This window comes from Neophocaena asiaeorientalis, unplaced genomic scaffold, assembly GCF_003031525.2.
Source record: "Neophocaena asiaeorientalis asiaeorientalis breed wild unplaced genomic scaffold, Neophocaena_asiaeorientalis_V1.1 scaffold174, whole genome shotgun sequence".
NCBI classification, from domain to species: domain Eukaryota; kingdom Metazoa; phylum Chordata; class Mammalia; order Artiodactyla; family Phocoenidae; genus Neophocaena; species Neophocaena asiaeorientalis.
This window is the reverse complement of record NW_020174922.1, coordinates 6,199,609-6,217,408: the sequence shown is the minus strand read 5'-3', so window position 1 is coordinate 6,217,408 and position 17,800 is coordinate 6,199,609. Positions and strand designations below refer to the sequence as shown.

General features: G+C 42.1%; 1 protein-coding gene across 1 annotated transcript in view; it reads right to left on the bottom strand.

Annotated features, from left to right (window-relative positions):
• ADAMTSL1 (ADAMTS like 1) overlaps positions 1–17,800 on the bottom strand; it is a 453,014-nt gene that overhangs the window by 141,080 nt on the left and 294,134 nt on the right. Inside the window, exons 18-19 of the mRNA XM_024760471.1 lie at positions 13,433–13,586; positions 11,450–12,578 (exon numbers count right to left, since the gene is read on the bottom strand). Coding sequence (XP_024616239.1) covers positions 11,450–12,578; positions 13,433–13,586 — 1,283 coding nt within the window. The remainder of the gene's footprint in view (positions 1–11,449; positions 12,579–13,432; positions 13,587–17,800) is intronic.

Sequence of the window (17,800 nt, the reverse complement as noted above, 5' to 3'; positions counted from 1 at the left end):
ACAGCACATTAAAAGGATCATACACCATGATCAAGTGGGGTTTATTCCAGGAATACAAGGATTCTTCAATATACGCAAATCAATCAACGTGATACACCATATCAAGAAACTGAAGGAGAAAAACCATATGATCATCTCAATAGATGCACAAAAAGCTTTTGTCAAAATTCAACACCCATTTATGATAAAAACTCTGAAGAAAGTAGGCATACAGGGAACTTTCCTTAACATAATAAGGGCCATATATGACAAACCCACAGCCAACAGCGTCCTCAAGTGAAAAACTGAAAGCATTTCCACTAAGATCAGGAAAAAGACAAGGTTGCCCACTCTCACCACTCTTATTCAACATAGTTTGGCAAGTTTTAGCCATTAGTTGCAGGATACAAAATTAATACACAGAAATCTCTTACATTCCTACATCCTAATGAAAAATCTGAAAGAGAAATTAAGGAAACACTCCCATTTGCCATTGCAAGAAAAAGAAAATACCTAGGAATAAACCTACCTAGGGAGACAAAAGACCTGTATGCAGAAAAGTATAAGGCACTGATGAAAGAAATTAAAGATGACACCAACAGATGGAGATATATACCATGTTCTTGGACTGGAAGAATCAATACTGCGAAAATGACTATACTACCCAAAGCAATCTACAGATTCAATGCAATCCCTATGAAATTACCCATGGCATTTTTTACAGAAGTAGAACAAAAAATTTCACAATTGGTATGGAAACACAAAAGACCCCGAATAACCAAAGCAGTCTTGAGGGAAAAAAACAGAGCTGGAGGAATCAGACTCCCTGACTTCAGACTATACTACAAAGCTACAGTAATGAAGACAATATGGTACTGGCACAAACACAGAAATATAAATCAATGGAACAAGATAGAAAGCCCAGAGGTAAACCCACGCACCTATGGTCAACTAATCTATGACAAAGGAGGCAAGGATATACAATGGAGAAAAGACAGTTTCTTCAATAAGTGGTGCTGGGAAAACTGGACAGCTACGTGTAAAAGAATGAAATTAGAACACTCCCTAACACCATACACAAAAATAAACTCAAAATGGATTCGAGACCTAAATGTAAGGCTGGACAATATAAAACTCTTAGAGGAAAACATAGGAAGAACACTCTTTGACATAAATCACAGCAAGATCTTTTTTGATCCACCTCCTAGAGTAATGGAAATAAAAACAAAAATAAAGAAATGGGACCTAATGAAACTTCAAAGCTTTTGCACAGCAAAGGAAACCATAAACAAGACGAAAACACACCCTCTCAGAACGGGAGAAAATATTTGCTAACGAATTAACGGACAAAGGATTAATCTCCAAAATATATAAACAGCTCATGTAGCTCAATATTAAAAAAAAACCAACCCAATCCAAAAATGGCAGAAGCCCTAAGTAGACATTTCTCCAAGGAAGACATACCAATGGCCAAGAAGCACATGAAAAGCTGCTCAACATCACTAATTATTAGAGAAATGCAAATCAAAACTACAATGAGGTATCACGTCACACCAGTTAGAACGGGCATCATCAGAAAATCTACAAACAACAAATGCTGGAGAGGGTGTGGAGAAAAGGGAACCCTCTTGCACTGTTGGTGGGAATGTAAATTGATACAGCCACTATAGAGAACAGTATGGAGGTTCCTTAAAAAACTAAAAATAGAATTACCAGATGATCCAGCAATCCCACTACTGGGCATATACCCTGAGAAAACCATAATTCAAAAAGACGCATGCAACCCAATGTTCATTGCAGCACTATTTACAATAGCCAGGTCATGGAAGCAACCTAAATGCCCACTGACAGAAGAATGGATAAAGAAGATGTGGTACATATATACGATGGAATATTTACTCAGCCATAAAAAGGAATAAAATTGGGTCCTTTGTACAAACGTGGATGGACGTAGAGATTGTCATATAGAGTGAAGTAAGTGAGAAAGGGAAAAACAAATATCGTATATTAACACATATATGTGGAACCTAGAAAAATGGTACAGATGAACCGGTTTGCAGGGCAGAAATTGAGACACAGATGTAGAGAAGAAACGTTTGGACACCAAGGGGGGAAAGCCGCGGTAGGGTGGTGGTGGTGGTGTGATGAATTGGTTGATTGGGCTTGACATGTATACACTGATGTGTATAAAATGGATGACTAATTTAAAAAATAAAATAAATAAAAAAAATTTAGGTGCATCATTAAAAAAAATGCAAAAGCCATTCCTTTAATAACCTTTAAATAACCTGGGCTCATATCCCTGCTCCACCACTTATTAAGTGTGATCAAGTTAATCAAAGAGCTCTGGGATCAATTTCAATGGCTCTTTTAATAATCTTTTAAAAGCCATTCTTAGTAATACCTTTAAAAAAATGTAAAGCCACTGGCTGTAACTTGCCAACCCCTGGTCTCGAGAAGGCAAATATAGGGTTAGGAGGCTTCTGCAATCATGCAGAGCTGACAAAGGTAAACCAAGTACAGGCAGTGAGAACAGAGACCAGTGGAGGGTGAAGGAGTCACTGAAGAGTGTGAACAATCTAGAAATACAGGCAGATCTCGTTTTATCGTGCTTTGCTTTCTTGTGCTTCGCAGATACTGCATTCTTTTATAAACTGAAGATTTGAGGCAACCCCACGTGGAGCAAGTCTATTGGTGCCATTTTTCCAATAGCATTTGCTCACTTCGTGTCTCTGTGTCACGTTTTGGTAATTTTTGCAATGTTTCAAACTTTTTCCTCATTCTTATATTTGTTATGTTGATATATGATCAGTGATCTTTAATGTTACTACTGTGACTTACTGAAGGCTCAGATGATGGTTAGCGTTTTTAGCAAGAAAGTATTTTTAGATTAAGGTATATAGATTGGTTTTTAAGACACATTGCTATCACATACTTAACTGTCTACAGTACAGACTAAACACAACTTTTATATGTACTGGGTAACCAAAAAAAAAAAAATTGACTTGCTTTATTGTAATACCTGCTTTATCATGGTGATCTGGAACTGAACCCACAATATCTCCAAGGTATGCCTGTATTTTGGCTTGGAAAGTTGGATGGTTGGGGGTACTCTTTACTGAGATAAGGATTCAGGAGTTTAGTTTTAGAGATATTGATTGACCTTTTTGTGGGGCATCTGGGTTAGGATGCCTAGTAGACAACTGTACATCTGAGTCAGAAGAGAGATGTGCTCTGTGCTAGATACAGGAGAAATCACCAGCATACAGAGGACTCCTGGAGCCACGGGATCACTTGTGTATACAGAGTGAGGCTCCTAAGCGGGGTAGCTAAGAGGTGCGTAGGGGAAGAGGAATTCACAGAGATGCTGAGAAAGAATAACCAGCGAAGTAAGAAGCAAGCCAAGTGTGTGTGGTTTCTAAAGCAGCAACAAAGTGTTTTTCGGAAGAAGGGCTCAGCCTGCGTAGAATGCTGCTGAGGGCTCAGATTAGATAAGGCATGTTTTGAGAGACAACTTCCTTCTTTTTCAACAAACAAGAAATAACTTTTTGGTGGGGTGGGGAGGGGGCCTTACCCAAGAGGAGTGTATATGTTACATGCGGTCTTAGAATGTGAGGTGGGCAAATAGAAGCAACTCCATAATGAACTGAGTGGAAATGTTAGGCAGGATTTAAAAAACTCATAATTAACAACCTTGGAAGGGGAACTAAAGTAGCCTTCTACAAGTGAAATATTTCTAGGTTATAAATTGGCAGTAGAGGGCTATAAGAGTAATGTTTTCAAACCACTGAGGTGCTAGTAATGCACTAGGACCGTGGAGTGAGGCTAGAATACTCGTCTTCTGTTGGCTTTTGCAGGCAGCAATATGGTGGAACCAGTCAATTACAGATGCACACGAACTACCCAGCAATGAAAGCAAAGGGAAAACAAAGCAGAGTTCTGTTTTCTCAATCAACTGGCACATAGCCCTGAAAAGCACTTTCTAACTCACCCCCGATGGCTATGCTGCAAAGTCCAGTCCTGCTTCTTTGTTCTCTGGATGAACAAGGTAGCCACACTTAGTTATCTTAACCTCTAGCCATCCAGAATTTTTCCAGAAAATTGGCAGATTTGGAGTCTGTTAGCTTCCACCATGTCTGCTCCCTCCACACATGGGCACTTCGTGGTCTCTCTCAAATCCCAGGCTCAGGGTGAACGTGAGTATGTGGGTTGGTGGGAATCTGGGAAGGAGGCACGGGGATGGGAGAGTGCTTGGAATTCCTAAGTGTCACTTAGGCATGGAGTTCTGTCTGTCTCTCCCACATCTTTTAACAGAACAAATAGAAGTGCCTAATTCGACTCTGAGGTTCGCCTTCCCCCATTTTTCTCTCTCAGCTCTTCTAAAAGGTGGTCCTTGAACCACCCATCTCAGAGCCACCTGTAGTGCTTGTTAAAATGCAAATGACAGAAAGAAGATGTGGTGCATATATGCAATGGAATATTACTCAGCCATTAAAAAGAATGAAATAATGCCACTTGCAGCAACATGGATGGACCTGGAGATTATCATACTAAGTGAAGTAACTCAGAGAAAGAAATATCATATGATATCACTTATATGCAGCATGTAAAAAAAAAGATACAAAGGAACTTATTTACAAAACAGAAACAGACTCATAGACTTAGAGAACGAACTTATGGTTACGAGGGGGGAAGGGTGGGGGGTAGGGATAGATTGGTAGTTTGGGATTGACATAAACACACTGATTTATTTAAAATAGATAACCAACACGGAGCTACTGTATAGCACAGGGAACTCTGCTCAATAGTCTGTAATGACCTAAACGGGAAAAGAACTTGAAAAAGAGTAGATACATATATAGGTATAACTGAATCACTTTGCGGTACACCTGAAACTAACACAACATTGTTAATCAACTATACTCCAATATAAAAATAAATAAATAAATAAAGTTGAGTTTGGATTTAGTGCAAAAAAATGCAAATGATGGGACCCTACTGTAGAAAGAGTCTCTGGGGTAGGGTAGGATGTGGGTGTCTCCATTTCTAACAAGTTCCTGGCAATTATTATGCACACTGAATTTGGGAACCCCTCCTCTATCCCCTTTTTATTTTTTATTATTATTTTTTAAAATTTATTTATTTATTTCTGGCTGCATTGGGTCTTCGTCACTGCGTGCGGGCTTTCTCTAGTTGCGGTGAGTGGGGGCTACTCTTCGTTGTGGTGCACCATCTTCCCATTGTGGTGGCTTCTCTGGTTGCGGAGCACGGGCTCTAGGTGTGTGGCTTTCAGTAGTTGTGGCTCGCAGGCTCTAGAGCGCAGGCTCAGTAGTTGTGGCGCATGGGCTTAGTTGCTCCGCGGCATGTGGGATCTTCCCAGACTAGGGCTTGAACCTGTGCTCCCTGCATTGGCAGGTGGATTCTTAACCACTGTGCCACCAGAGAATCCCGTATCCCCTTTTTAAAGTTTAGAATTTTTAAGAGAAGTATTGTGACCACTGGAGTTTAAAAAAAAACTTGAGGCTCAAAAGTTACTGTATCCTCTATTAGCCTTTCAGTGTATCTTAGTTTCTGAAGAGCAGAGACCTCTCCTTATTTATGATCTCACTTTCTGGCACTCATCACTGTACCTAATGCCCAAGAGATACTTGGGGAGTTGAAGGGATGATTGCAAAGGGCCCCTTATAGCCCCCCAGCTTCTACTCACGCTCCTCTGAAATACACTCACCACAAAGTAGCCAGTGTGCGTCTATAAAAATGGAAATTAGATCATTTGACATTCCTGATTAATACCCTCCAAAATCTCCCTGTGGTGCTCAGACTAAAACCTCAACTCCTCATCCTGGTCTCTGGTTGACCCCATGGCCTCATCCCATATCACCTCTACCTTCAGCCTGCCACACTCCAGCCAAATGAGCTTCTTTTGGGTTCTTTCAACACAATAAACTCATTTTCACTTTAGGGGTTTTGCACTGTTTTTCCCTTGCCCAGGAATGCTCTTCCTTCTGATGTCGTATTGTTGGACACTGGTCATCATTCAGCTTTTGTCTTCCAGGTCACCTCCTCAGAGTACCCATCTAATGTGGTCACCAGATCATTGCTTATCAAAGTTCTGTTTCATTTTCTGCCCAGCACTTATCACCATCTGATATTTTTGTGTCCTTTTCTGTGTTTATTGTCTTGCTTCACACTAACTCATTAATTCATTCACTGTTTATTTAGTACCTGTGTAGTGCCAGCTACTCTTTCCAGCACTAGGGACACAGCAGTAAAGAAAGCCTCTACCTTAATGGACAGGCCATCAGTGCATAAATATATAATATGTCAAATGACGATAAAATTCTGTGAGTAAAATAGAGTTGAAGGGTTACAGAATGATGCAGAGTGCTCCTTTAGCTAGAATGATCAGGAAAGATCTTTCTGATGTGTGCCAGTTCAGCAGATATCTAAATGTACGTAAAGTGCAAGAGAACACGGACTTCTGTTTCATTCATCACAATATCCTAGCAAGTAGGTGTATATCTGGCATATGATAGGTAGATTAATAAATATTTATGGAATGAATCAATATGCATACCCCTCTCTTAGCATTTAAACACTGCATTTACTTCTCTGGATTCCAAACTAGCCTTTGAGTTGCATTGACAGGAAATGAGTCTCCACGGATTAAGAAGAACCAGTCTGTCGTAATACACTTAGGGACATCCTGTAAATGATTGCTTAAGAAGTTGACATGTGCTTCTAAGAATGATGTGAATTCATTTTAACCAGTAAGTTACATATCTGATGAGATGCAGTACTATCTGAATTGTTAATGATTCTTTCTGAAAACCAATTTCTTTCAAATCAAGCTTTGGCATATTGAAAAGCCAAGAAGTAATAGACTTCAGTCCCTTTCTTTCTACCTTGACCTATCGTGCTGGCTCAGGCTATTTAGAGTATACTTTAATATATCTGCAAAGTCCTACAGACCAATAGCCAACTGAAGCTTGCAGACTCTTTCAGAAAGATGGATTTGGGCACTAAACAAAAACAGACGAACTGAACTGTAACCCCGGGCATTTCAGCACTTCTCTGTTTGAAAATTAATAAGCGTTTCGGAACCATTACCAGACGCACTAACGATGACAAGCAATGAAACCCAACACAAAAGAGGTCACCAACAACCATAGCAGAGCCGTCCCAATGGCAATTCTGTGCCTTCTGTGTGCTCTGTACAGATGCATCCATTTTATTTTCTGAAACTCCACTTGGACAACTGCATAGAAGAGTAAGCTCCAGCCATACTTCTTACTGGCTAGCTAAGTAAAATGGAAAAATTATGATGTCAAGGATCAGAAACAGAAATCTCTTATTTTTCCCTACCACGTGCCATTAACTTGCTTTAAAAAGCTCTGTTGAGGCTAGATCTGGAAAAAAGTCTTGAGAGTGGCAAGAATTGTAATACTGTTTGCTCGTGGCCCCCATGTGCTTTCTTTCTGAATGTTACCCTCCACTGCCACTCTCTCCAATGTCCTGGTGACTCAAGACCTAGGATTTGCCCTCTGCTGTCCTAGGCCTACAACTTTTCATATCTTTAGCACCTGGCTGCTATGTTTCTTTTTTTTAGCAAGATTCTGTTGAAACTTCTTCATCTTAAAGCCATTGGACTCTCAATGCCCATTAAGGTGAAAATTAAAAGGCAAAAGTCGTATTTCTAAGCAGTATTTCAAGAATTATTGATATCCTTGAGATTGCTAGGCCAAAAAATTGTTCACTGATCAAAGAAGTACTTGGAAAACACTGAATACTGTATCATCCACTTGGAAAGTCACAACACATGTTGGACTGCTTAAAAGAGTTAAAAAAAAACATGGAAAAACCAAAATCATTTTCACTTGGGGGTTAGTTAAATACATTCAAGAACAGTAATCAGCTGTGGAAAAAGGTGATACAGACCCCTTCCTACTACTCTGAAATGTTTCCTAGACATGTTGTTGAATAAAAATCAAGTCGAACTTCTAACCATGAGTAACTTCCCATTAAAAACACAAATCCTATGTGTGTATGTGTTTTATATATAATACAAAAAAATATATAAAAATTCCAAAAGGATGTATACCGTATTATTAAGACTGACAGCCTCTCGGGAATAGGATTGAGGGCATGAAGGAGACCTGCACTCTTACTATACATACGCAGGTATTATTTGAATTGTTTTATAGCCTCTTCATTGCTTTTATAATAAAAAAAGAAAAAAAAAATCAAATACTATATTAAAAAATATAAGTAAAGTCCAGCAGTAAATACCTCTGTTTAGCTTTAAGCGAGCATGTCTCAAACTCATGTGATTGATGAATCCCTGTTTTGTGGACCACTTGGAAACAACCTGTATGACAAATTTTGAAACTACTGTGCTCAAGGCTCTCCCCACTCTCCACCAACGTATGGGTTTTAACCTTCTGTGGCCTTCTACAAATGAGTGAAGGGTGCAGATCAGAGATGATCTGCTACAACCCCCCTCATTTTTAAAGCGAAAGGATTAAGGCCATGGAAAGTAAAGGACAAGACCAGCCCGAAGCCCTCAATCCTCATCTAACTCCCTCTACATCTTTCCTGTAGTCACCAGTGACCCATGGGCCCTGATCCTTGGATTTCATAATCTCCAGCACTCAAGGAAGTTGTCAGGACCCCTGAGGAAGCCACGGCCTCAATATTCTCCCTGCGGTTCCGGGCAGAGCAGAGTCCTAATCATCCCCTCCCCCATCCCCAATGGCCTGTCTTGATGTACAGCTTTTAGGAGGAAATAGTCACTATGCGAAAGAAGGGATCCTGGAAGAAGCTGGTAGAAAACAGCAGGGATCTTGAGATAACTTGGTATCCCTGGTGAAGTACAGGAGATACATGCAAACATGAACTTAGCCACTCAAAACAGCATGAGCTTGAGTTGGCAGAACTGGGTTTGAATCTGCTCTCTTGGTTCTGCCGTTTGCTAGCTATTTAACATTGGTCAACTTCCTTAATTATGGTGAGCCTCGGTTTCCTCGTCTCTGAAATAGGGATATCAGTTCATATGTTACACCTTACAGTGGACATTAACAGAGATGATGGCTATGGAAGTTGCTAGCACGGGGGCACAATATCTGGAGTTAGTCAAGAAATGTTAATTCCCATCTTTTCCCTCACACAGCCAACCGCTACCCCCTTTGATCTCAATGACACCAATCTCGGGCAATAGGCCAGGGGATATGAATGCAACAGTTTCTACACTTGAGAAACCGACTGGCTGGTGGAAGGCATGGCATGATTTGGGCACAGCAGGTGTGACAGGTACAGTCACAGAGGTGAGTTCCAGTACAGCATGCACCTGAGCACCAGGGTACCACTTTCAATCAGCGCCCATCATCCTGGGGGTCTGATGCCGGAGGTGCCTCTCTCCCCAGTGGCCTCAAGGGGAGTTACCACAAATTCCTTACAAAGATTTCTGGAAAAAACTGCAGGGATCATAGCAGTTAAGCTGATCAAGGAAAGTATAAGCTGGGGAGGACCAAGAAGCAAACAAGAGGAGAGGTTACCACCATAGGCTCTCAAAACATAGTGCATTCAGTCCTTGTCTCCAGTGCTTCTGTGTGGGTGCCTCAGCTTTTTAATTACTGATGTGGTAACAACAGTACTTACCCCATAGGATTTTTTTTTTTTAAGATTAAACAAGATAACATTACCTTTAAAGCACTGAGCACAGTGTCAAAGAAAAAATACTTAGTATTGTTATTAAAACTATTTGATCTGTAAGTGCTCAGGCTGAGAGGCAATATTATTGACATTTCAAAAGCACAAAAGATGTGGGCAGGACGGACAAAGTCATGTTTGTTCATCAAGTCTCGGAAGAGGAGACAGAACTACTCTTTGGAATCAGGTAAACTTGACATTGAGTCCTCAGTCTGGTCCTTACTAAAGTGTGACCCTGGGTGAGCTGCTGAACCTCAATTTTCTATGTGAAACTGGAGGATAATGTCAATCTTGTAGATTGACTGTCAGAAGAACAAATGCAGTAACATCTAAATAAACCTGGCACCCTGCCTGGCACAATAAATCCTGCCACCTTTCCTTCCTCACTCAAAGCTACCAAGCCAGTGAAGAGGATTAGCTGAACAATAGTATTTCAAAGTAGATTTAATGAACAGAGCATGCTCCATGGATTCAGAGAAGATAAAAAGTTAAAATGAGGACTTTGGGCCAGAGGACCTTAAAGGTTCCTCCCTCATCCATGGACTGTGATTCTTCTATTCGCTGCCCATCTTATTTTTTCACACATTTTGGCTCTGCCACCTAATAAATGTGATCTTTAGCAAGTTGCTAGACTGGTTTCCTCTTCCGTAAAGTGTGGATAAAAATTATACCTACTTCTTAGGGCCACTGTTAGAAGTCAGTAAGATAAAGCACATAAAGAGTTTACACTTGGGGCTTCCCTGGTGGCGCAGTGGTTGAGAGTCCGCCTGCCGATGCAAGGGACGCGGGTTCGTGGCCCAGTCCGGGAAGATCCCACATGCCGCAGAGCGGCTGGGCCCGTGAGCCATGGCCACTGAGCCTGCGCATCTGGAGCCTGTGCTCCAAAACGGGAGAGGCCTCAACAGTGAGAGGCCCGCGTACCGCAAAAAAACAAAAACAAAAACGAGTTTACACTTGTCTGGGAGACAGTCACTACTCAATTAATGCCAACTATCTGTTGTCAGGGCCACTATAAAGATTAAAGAGGATGTCCATAGGAAGCATGGCATGCTGCTTGGCACATAGGTAGTATTAAAAATATTGTTATTATTATTACCTCTTCTATCACTATTGATCTTACATTATGAATGGCCACGGCCCAAGGAAACCAGTAAGTAATATATGCTGTCATCCCAGTAAAGACACATCAAAACACAGACACCAAGAGACATTAGGATAATTAATCACAGGTCCGACTGGGAATAAAAACTTTCTGCAACAAACAGCCTTGTCCAGCCCAGACAGAGGATGGGCTCACCCACGGGGGCAGCAGCTGTTGGCTGCACTCTCTCCCCAGCCCTGGGGGACCACACACACAGAGACAGTATCCTGGTGTACAAGATTTTCAGCGGTTCATCTCACAAAATGGTAATATAACAATGCCTTGGCCTGGAATGATCTTTTTCTGCCGAAAGTTCAAAGCTATCCAGAGAGCATCTCATTAATCTTTGGGATCCTACGGGGATTGGGATTGGTAGGCATCCTTATTATTACCTTTTAAAGATGAGAACATACAGTTTAGAGAAATTAAATACCTTGTCTTTGCTTCAACAGTCTATCAGTGCCAAGAGAGGGTTGAAACCCAGGACGGGAGCAATCCCTGAGGCCCAGTGCTCTAAGCCCGACCCTTGGAAACACCTTGAAGGAAGAGTGAATAGGGCGTCTCCCACACAGTGTGGCCCCTTGCCCGTCCCTCCCAGACCGCGGTAGCTGCAAAGCTCACCTGTCGCTGAACTGAACCTCTTCTCCGTTCCGGGCCCAGCTGATGGTAGGCCTTGGGTTGCCTATGGCCTCGCAGTGCAGAAGCACACTCAGGGTCCCACTGGCCAGGGCCACAGTCTGCCCGAGGTGGGTGACCACCTCGGAGGCTGAGAGCTGCTGGGCGGCTGAGATTTTGCGCAAGATGATGGGCTTCCGGTGCGGCCGGCGAGAGCTGCCCCCGCCCTCCCCAGTGGACGAGGTCCGGAGGGAGCTGCTGAAGCCAGACACGTGTTTATGAGGAGGGATGGCCACTGGGGGAATCCCCCGCTCGGACGGCTTGAGGAGCGCGTCCTGGTGCGCATCCTGGCGGCTGCGGAAGATCTCCTGGGCCAGCTGGGCCACTAGGTGCTTGCTGTAGACGTCGCGGAGCTCCTCGGGTTGCTGGGAGAGGTTCCGGAGGATGTCATCCAGGCGCTGCTGCTCGGCCACCATGGTGAAGGGCAGGTGCAGAAGGCCCTGCTCGGCGTTCTGGTCCTCTTCTGAGGATGTGTTCCTTTCTGTGGAGTCCTGGACCTCCCAGGAGGCGAGCAGCTCTCCTGGCCAGCCCCCCTGCTCCAGCAATCGAGAGACCAGGTCATCATAGCGGCTCCCGGCATCAGCAGGGAGGCCCCGCTTCTCGGCCTTGCTGCCATTGGAGAAGATCCCGTTCTGGTGTTTGTGGGTCTGCAGGGCCTCCTTCGGGCGGGCCTTCCTCACCGCGAGGGCCTCTTCCTCGCTCCGCAGGCTCAAGGGCCGGGCCACCAGCTTCCGGTTGCCTCCAATGAGCTTAATCACAAACTGCTCCCGGGCCGGTCCGGCCGAGCAGGTGTAGATGCCCGCATCAGAGGGCTTGAGGCGGTGGATCTTCAGGTACCCAAATGGGGCCACGGTGACGTGGGCGGAGCTGATGAGGTGCTGGCCGTCTTTCTCCCAGGTGATGAGGGGCTTGCGGAAGCGCCGCGTGGGACAGCGTACCACCACTGCGGTCTTGGGGAGCAGGTAGGCGAATCCCCCCACGATGAAGTGCAGCTTCCTCTGCCGGCGGGTCTGGATGTATACCTTCCTTGCTGCCGCGATGTGAGGACTGTGCTTAGTGGATGGCCACCCGGGCCCTGGAATGAAAGCAATGAAAGGGAAGGCAGATGGATGGAGAGAGAGAAGCGGAGAGCAGAGAAAAGGGACAGTAAGGTGCAGCGACAAGAGACAGTGAAAAGGAGAGGGCAAAGAGAAGAGAGACAGGGAGACAAAAGGGAGAAGAGGGAAAGAAAGCACTTCAGTTTGCTTTGGGCAGGGCCTTCATTTACCACCTTCTGTTTTACGGGAGTAAATGACTACCAGCTGTGGACCATCAAGCTGCTGCCGCAATGAAACATGGGAGAGCTAATGAGGTGCAGTGGGGCAACCTGCTATCACGCTGCTGGGGTTTTCTACCCCTAGAAGCTGAGATGCAGGGTTCTAGATGGAGGGCGATTCCAGGGGAAAGGCAGTTCCTCTCATTAAAAGGACTTAAAAAAGAAAGAAAGGAAAAGAAATCAGCATCATAAAAAGAGGCAGAGGACAAAGAGAAGGAGAATGGATCCCTTTTGGGTCCTGCAAAGCACCAGGGTCTCCGTATACACGGGGAAGTGTTACACCTCTAGGGATTACTATTAAACAAAACAAATCTGTTTAGTTTAAAACACTGGAGTGGGTAACATCAGGCTTCATTAGTAACATGCTGACTCCAGCTTGCAGATCTCCATATGCCAGCAAGTGAACTTTGCTCTACCTCCTGCAAACTGCTTTTTCCAGCAGAGAAAAGCATCCTGCCTGGCCACGTATAATTAAGATTCCTTTCCCATCTCCAGCTGAGCTCACGAGCCTAATGCCCTCAGAGGGCTTTATTGTCTATATGCCGCTGGTCTTGGGTTCAGGAAAAGCTACTGTTCTTGCCGTCTCCCCAACCCCAGAGCTCTGACATACTCACTTGCACAGGTGGCCAGCATACAGGGCCTGATGGATGAAGAGAACGGCAGGGGCGGGCACAGGGAGGAATTGACAGTAGCTGAGACACCTGTTTTCAACACCTTCCGGCAAATGGCACTTCGCGTCTGGGTGCCCTCCCCGCAGCTCGTGGAACACTGGTGGGAAAAGAAGGGCCCAAAGCATGTAAATTCAGGTAACTAAAGGCTAATGGGTTTGTGTGGGCTCTGAAACTCACCAAAATAAGGAAGAAGTTGCTTGGAAAAGCAATAGCAACTAAGAGAGATAGAGAAATATTAATTATGTAACAATGTGGGAAGACACATCCATACTGTAGGCATACTCTACTCTAAGATTTTCTAGTCTCAGGTCTCCTGTGGACCTTTCACCTGTTTTTACTTTTTTTTTCCTAACATCTTTATTCGAGTTATAATTGCGTCACAATGCTGTGTTAGTTTCTGCTGTATAACAAAGTGAATCAGCTATATGTATACATATGTACCCCTATCCCCTCCCACTTGCATATGCCACCCACTAGGTGGTCACAAAGCACCAGGCTGATCTCCCTCTGCTATGTGGCTGCTTCTCACTAGCTATCTATTTTACATTTGGTAGTGTATATATGTCAATACTACTCTCTCACTTTGTCCCAGCTTACCCTTCCCCTTCCCCGTGTCTTTAAGTCCATTTTCTACGTCTGCATCTTTATTCCTGTCTTGACCCTAGGTTCATATACATATTGTATATGCCCCTAGGAATATACAATATATTCCACTGTATATATGTACCACATCTTCTTTATCCATTCATCTGTTGATGGACACTTAGGTTGCTTCCAGGTCCTGGCTATTGTAAACAGTGCTTCAATGAACACTGTGGTACATGTCTCATTTTGAATTATGGTTTTCTCAGGGTATATGCCCAGTAGTGGGATTGCTGGGACATATGTTAGTTCTATTTTTAGTTTTTTAAGGAACCTCCATACTGTTCTCCATAGTGGCTGTATCAATTTACATTCCCACCAACAGTGCAAGAGGGTTCTCTTTTTTCCACACCCTCTCCAGCATTTATTGTTTGTAGATTTTTTCATGATGGCCATTCTGACCGGTGTGAGGTGATACCTCATTGTAGTTTTGATTTGCATTTCTCTAATGATTAGTGATGTTGAACATCCTTTCATATGTTTGTTGGCAATCTGTATATCTTCTTTGGAGAAATGTCTATTTAGGACTTTGACACATTTTTGGATTGGGTTGTTTTTTTGATATCAAGCCGCATAAGCTGCTTGTATATTGTGGAGATTAATCCTTTGTCAGTTGCTGTTGCTTCATTTGCAAATATTTTCTCCCATTCTGAGGGTTTTCTTTTCGTCTTGTTTATGGTTTCCTTTGCTGTGCAAAAGCTTTTAAGTTTAGGTCTCATTTGCTTATTTTTGTTTTTATTTCCATTTTATCTAGGAGGTGGGTCAAAAAGGATCTTGCTGTGATTTATGTCAAAGAGTGCTCTGTCTTTATTAATATGGTGTATCACATTGATTGATTTGCATATATTGAAGAATCCTTGCATTCCTGTGATAAACCCCACTTGATCATGGTGTATGATCTTTTTAATGTGCTGTTGGATTCTGTTTGCTAGTATTTTGTTGAGGATTTTTGCATCTATGTTCATCAGTGATACTGGCATGTAGTACTTTCTTTGTGACATCTTTGTCTGGTTTTGGTTTCAGGTTGATGGTGGCCTCGTAGAATCAGTTTGGGAGTGTTCCTCCCTCTGCTATATTCTGGAAGAGTTTGAGAAGGATAGGTGTTAGCTCTTCTCTAAAAGTTTGATAGAATTTGCCTGTGAAGCCATCTGGTCCTGGACTTTTGTTTGTTGGAAGATTTTTAATCACAGTTTCAATTTCAGTGCTTGTGATTGGTCTGTTTATATTTTCTATTTCTTCCTGGTTCAGTCTTGGAAGGTTGTGCTTCTCTATGATTTGTCCATTTTTTCCAGGTTGTCCATTTTATTGGCATATTGCTGCTTGTAGTAATGTCTCATGATCCTTTGTATTTCTGCAGTGTCAGTTGTTACTTCTCCTTTTTCATTTCTAATTCTGTTGATTTCTGTCTTCTCCCTTTTGTTTTTTTCTTGATGAGTCTGGCTAATGGTTTATCAATTTTGTTTATCTTCTCAAGAACCTGCTTTTAGTTTTATTGATCTTTGCTACTGTTTCCTTCATTTCTTTTTCATTTCTTTCTGATCTGATCTTTATGATTTCTTTCCTTCTGCTAACTTTGGGGTGTTTTTGTTCTTCTTTCTCTAATTGCTTTAGGTGTAAGGTTAGGTTGTTTATTTGAGATTCTTCTTGTTTCTTGAGGTAGGATTGTATAGCTATAAACTTCCCTCTTAGAACTGCTTTTGCTGCATCCCGTTGGTTTTGGGTCGTCATATTTTCATTGTCATTTGTTTCTATGTACTTTTTGATTTCCTCTGATTTCTTCAGTGATCTCTTGGTTACTTAGTAGCATATTGTTTAGCTACCATGTGTTTGTATTTTTTATAGTTTTTTATTTCCTGTGATTGATATCTAGTCTCACAGCATTCTGGTCAGAAAAGATACTTGATATGATTTCAATTTTCTTAAATTTACTGATCTTGATTTGTGACCCAAGATATGAACTATCCTGGAGAATGTTCCATGTGCACTTGAGAAGAAAGTGTATTCTGTTGTTTTTAGATGGAATGTCCTATAAATATCAATTAAGTCCATCTTGTTTAATGTGTGATTTAAAGCTGTGTTTCCTTATTTTTTTCATTTTGGATGATCTCTCCATTGGTGAAAGTGGGGTGTTAAAGTCCCCTAATATGATTGTGTTACTGTCGATTTTCCCTTTTATGGCTGTTAGCATTTGCCTTATGTATTGAGGTCCTCCTTTCTTGGGTGCATAAATATTTACAATTGTTCTATGTTCTTCTTGGATTGATCCCTTGATCATTATGTCATGTCCTTCCTTGTCTCTTGTAATAGTCTTTATTTTAAAGTCTCTTTTGTCTGATATGAGAATTGCTACTCCAGCTTTCTTTTGCTTTCCATCTGCATGGAATATCTTTTTCCATCCCCTTACTTTCAGTCTGTATGTGTCCCTAGGTCTGAAGTGGGTCTCTTGTAGACAGCATATATACGGGTGTTGTTTTTGTATCCATTCAGCCAGTCTATGTCTTTTGGATGGAGCATTTAATCCATTTACATTTAAGGTAGTTATTGATACGTATGTTCCTATTACCATTTTCTTAATTGTTTTGGGTTTGTTTTTGTAGGTTTTTTCCTTCTCTTGTGTTTCCTGCCTAGAGAAGTTCCTTTAGCATTTGTTGTAAAGCTGGTTTGGTGGTTTGAATTATCTTAACTTGTGCTTGTTTGTGAAGGTTTTAATTTCTCTCTTGAATCTGTATGAGATCCTTGCTGGGTAGAATAATCTTGGTTGTAGGTTTTTCCCTTTCATCACTTTAAATACGTCCTGCCACTCCCTTCTGGTTTGTAGAGTTTCTGCTGAAAGATCAGCGGTTAACCTTATGGGGATTCCCTTGTATGTTATTTGTTGCTTTTCCCTTGCTGCTTTTAATATTTTTTCTTTGTATTTAATTTTTGATAGTTTGACTAATATGTGTCTTGGAGTGTTTCTCCTTAGATTTATCCTTTATGGGACTCTCTGTGCTTCCTGGACTTGATTGGCTATTTCCTTTCCCATGTTAGGGAAGTTTTCAACTATAATCTCTTCAAATATTTTCTCAGACGATTTCTTTTTCTCTTCCTCTTCTTGGACCCCTTTAATTTGAATGTTGGTGCATTTAATGTCCCCGAGGTCTCTGAGCCTGTCCTCAATTTTCATTCTTTTTTCTTTTTTCTGCTCTGCAGTAGGTATTTCCACTATTTTATCTTCCAGGTTACTTATCCGTTCTTCTGCCTCAGTTATTATGCTACTGATTCCTTCCAGAGAATTTTAAATTTCATTTATTGTGTTGTTCATCATTGTTTGTTTGCTCTTTAGTTCTTCTAGGTCCTTGTTAAACGTTTCTTGTATTTTCTCCATTCTATTTCCAAGATTTTGGATCATCTTTACTATCATTACTCTGAATTGTTTTTCAGGTAGACTGCCTATTTCCTCGTCATTTGTTTCATCTGGTGGGTTTTTACCTTGCTCCTTCATCTGCTTATTTTGTCTGTCTTCTCATTTTGTTTAACTCACTGTATTTGGGGTCTGCTTTTCACAGGCTGCATGTTCGTATTTCGTGTTGTTTTTGGTGTCTGCTTCCAGTGGGTGAGGTTGGTTCAGTGGGTTGTGTAGGCTTCCTGGTGGAGGGGACTGGTGCCTGTGTTCTGGTGAATGAGGCT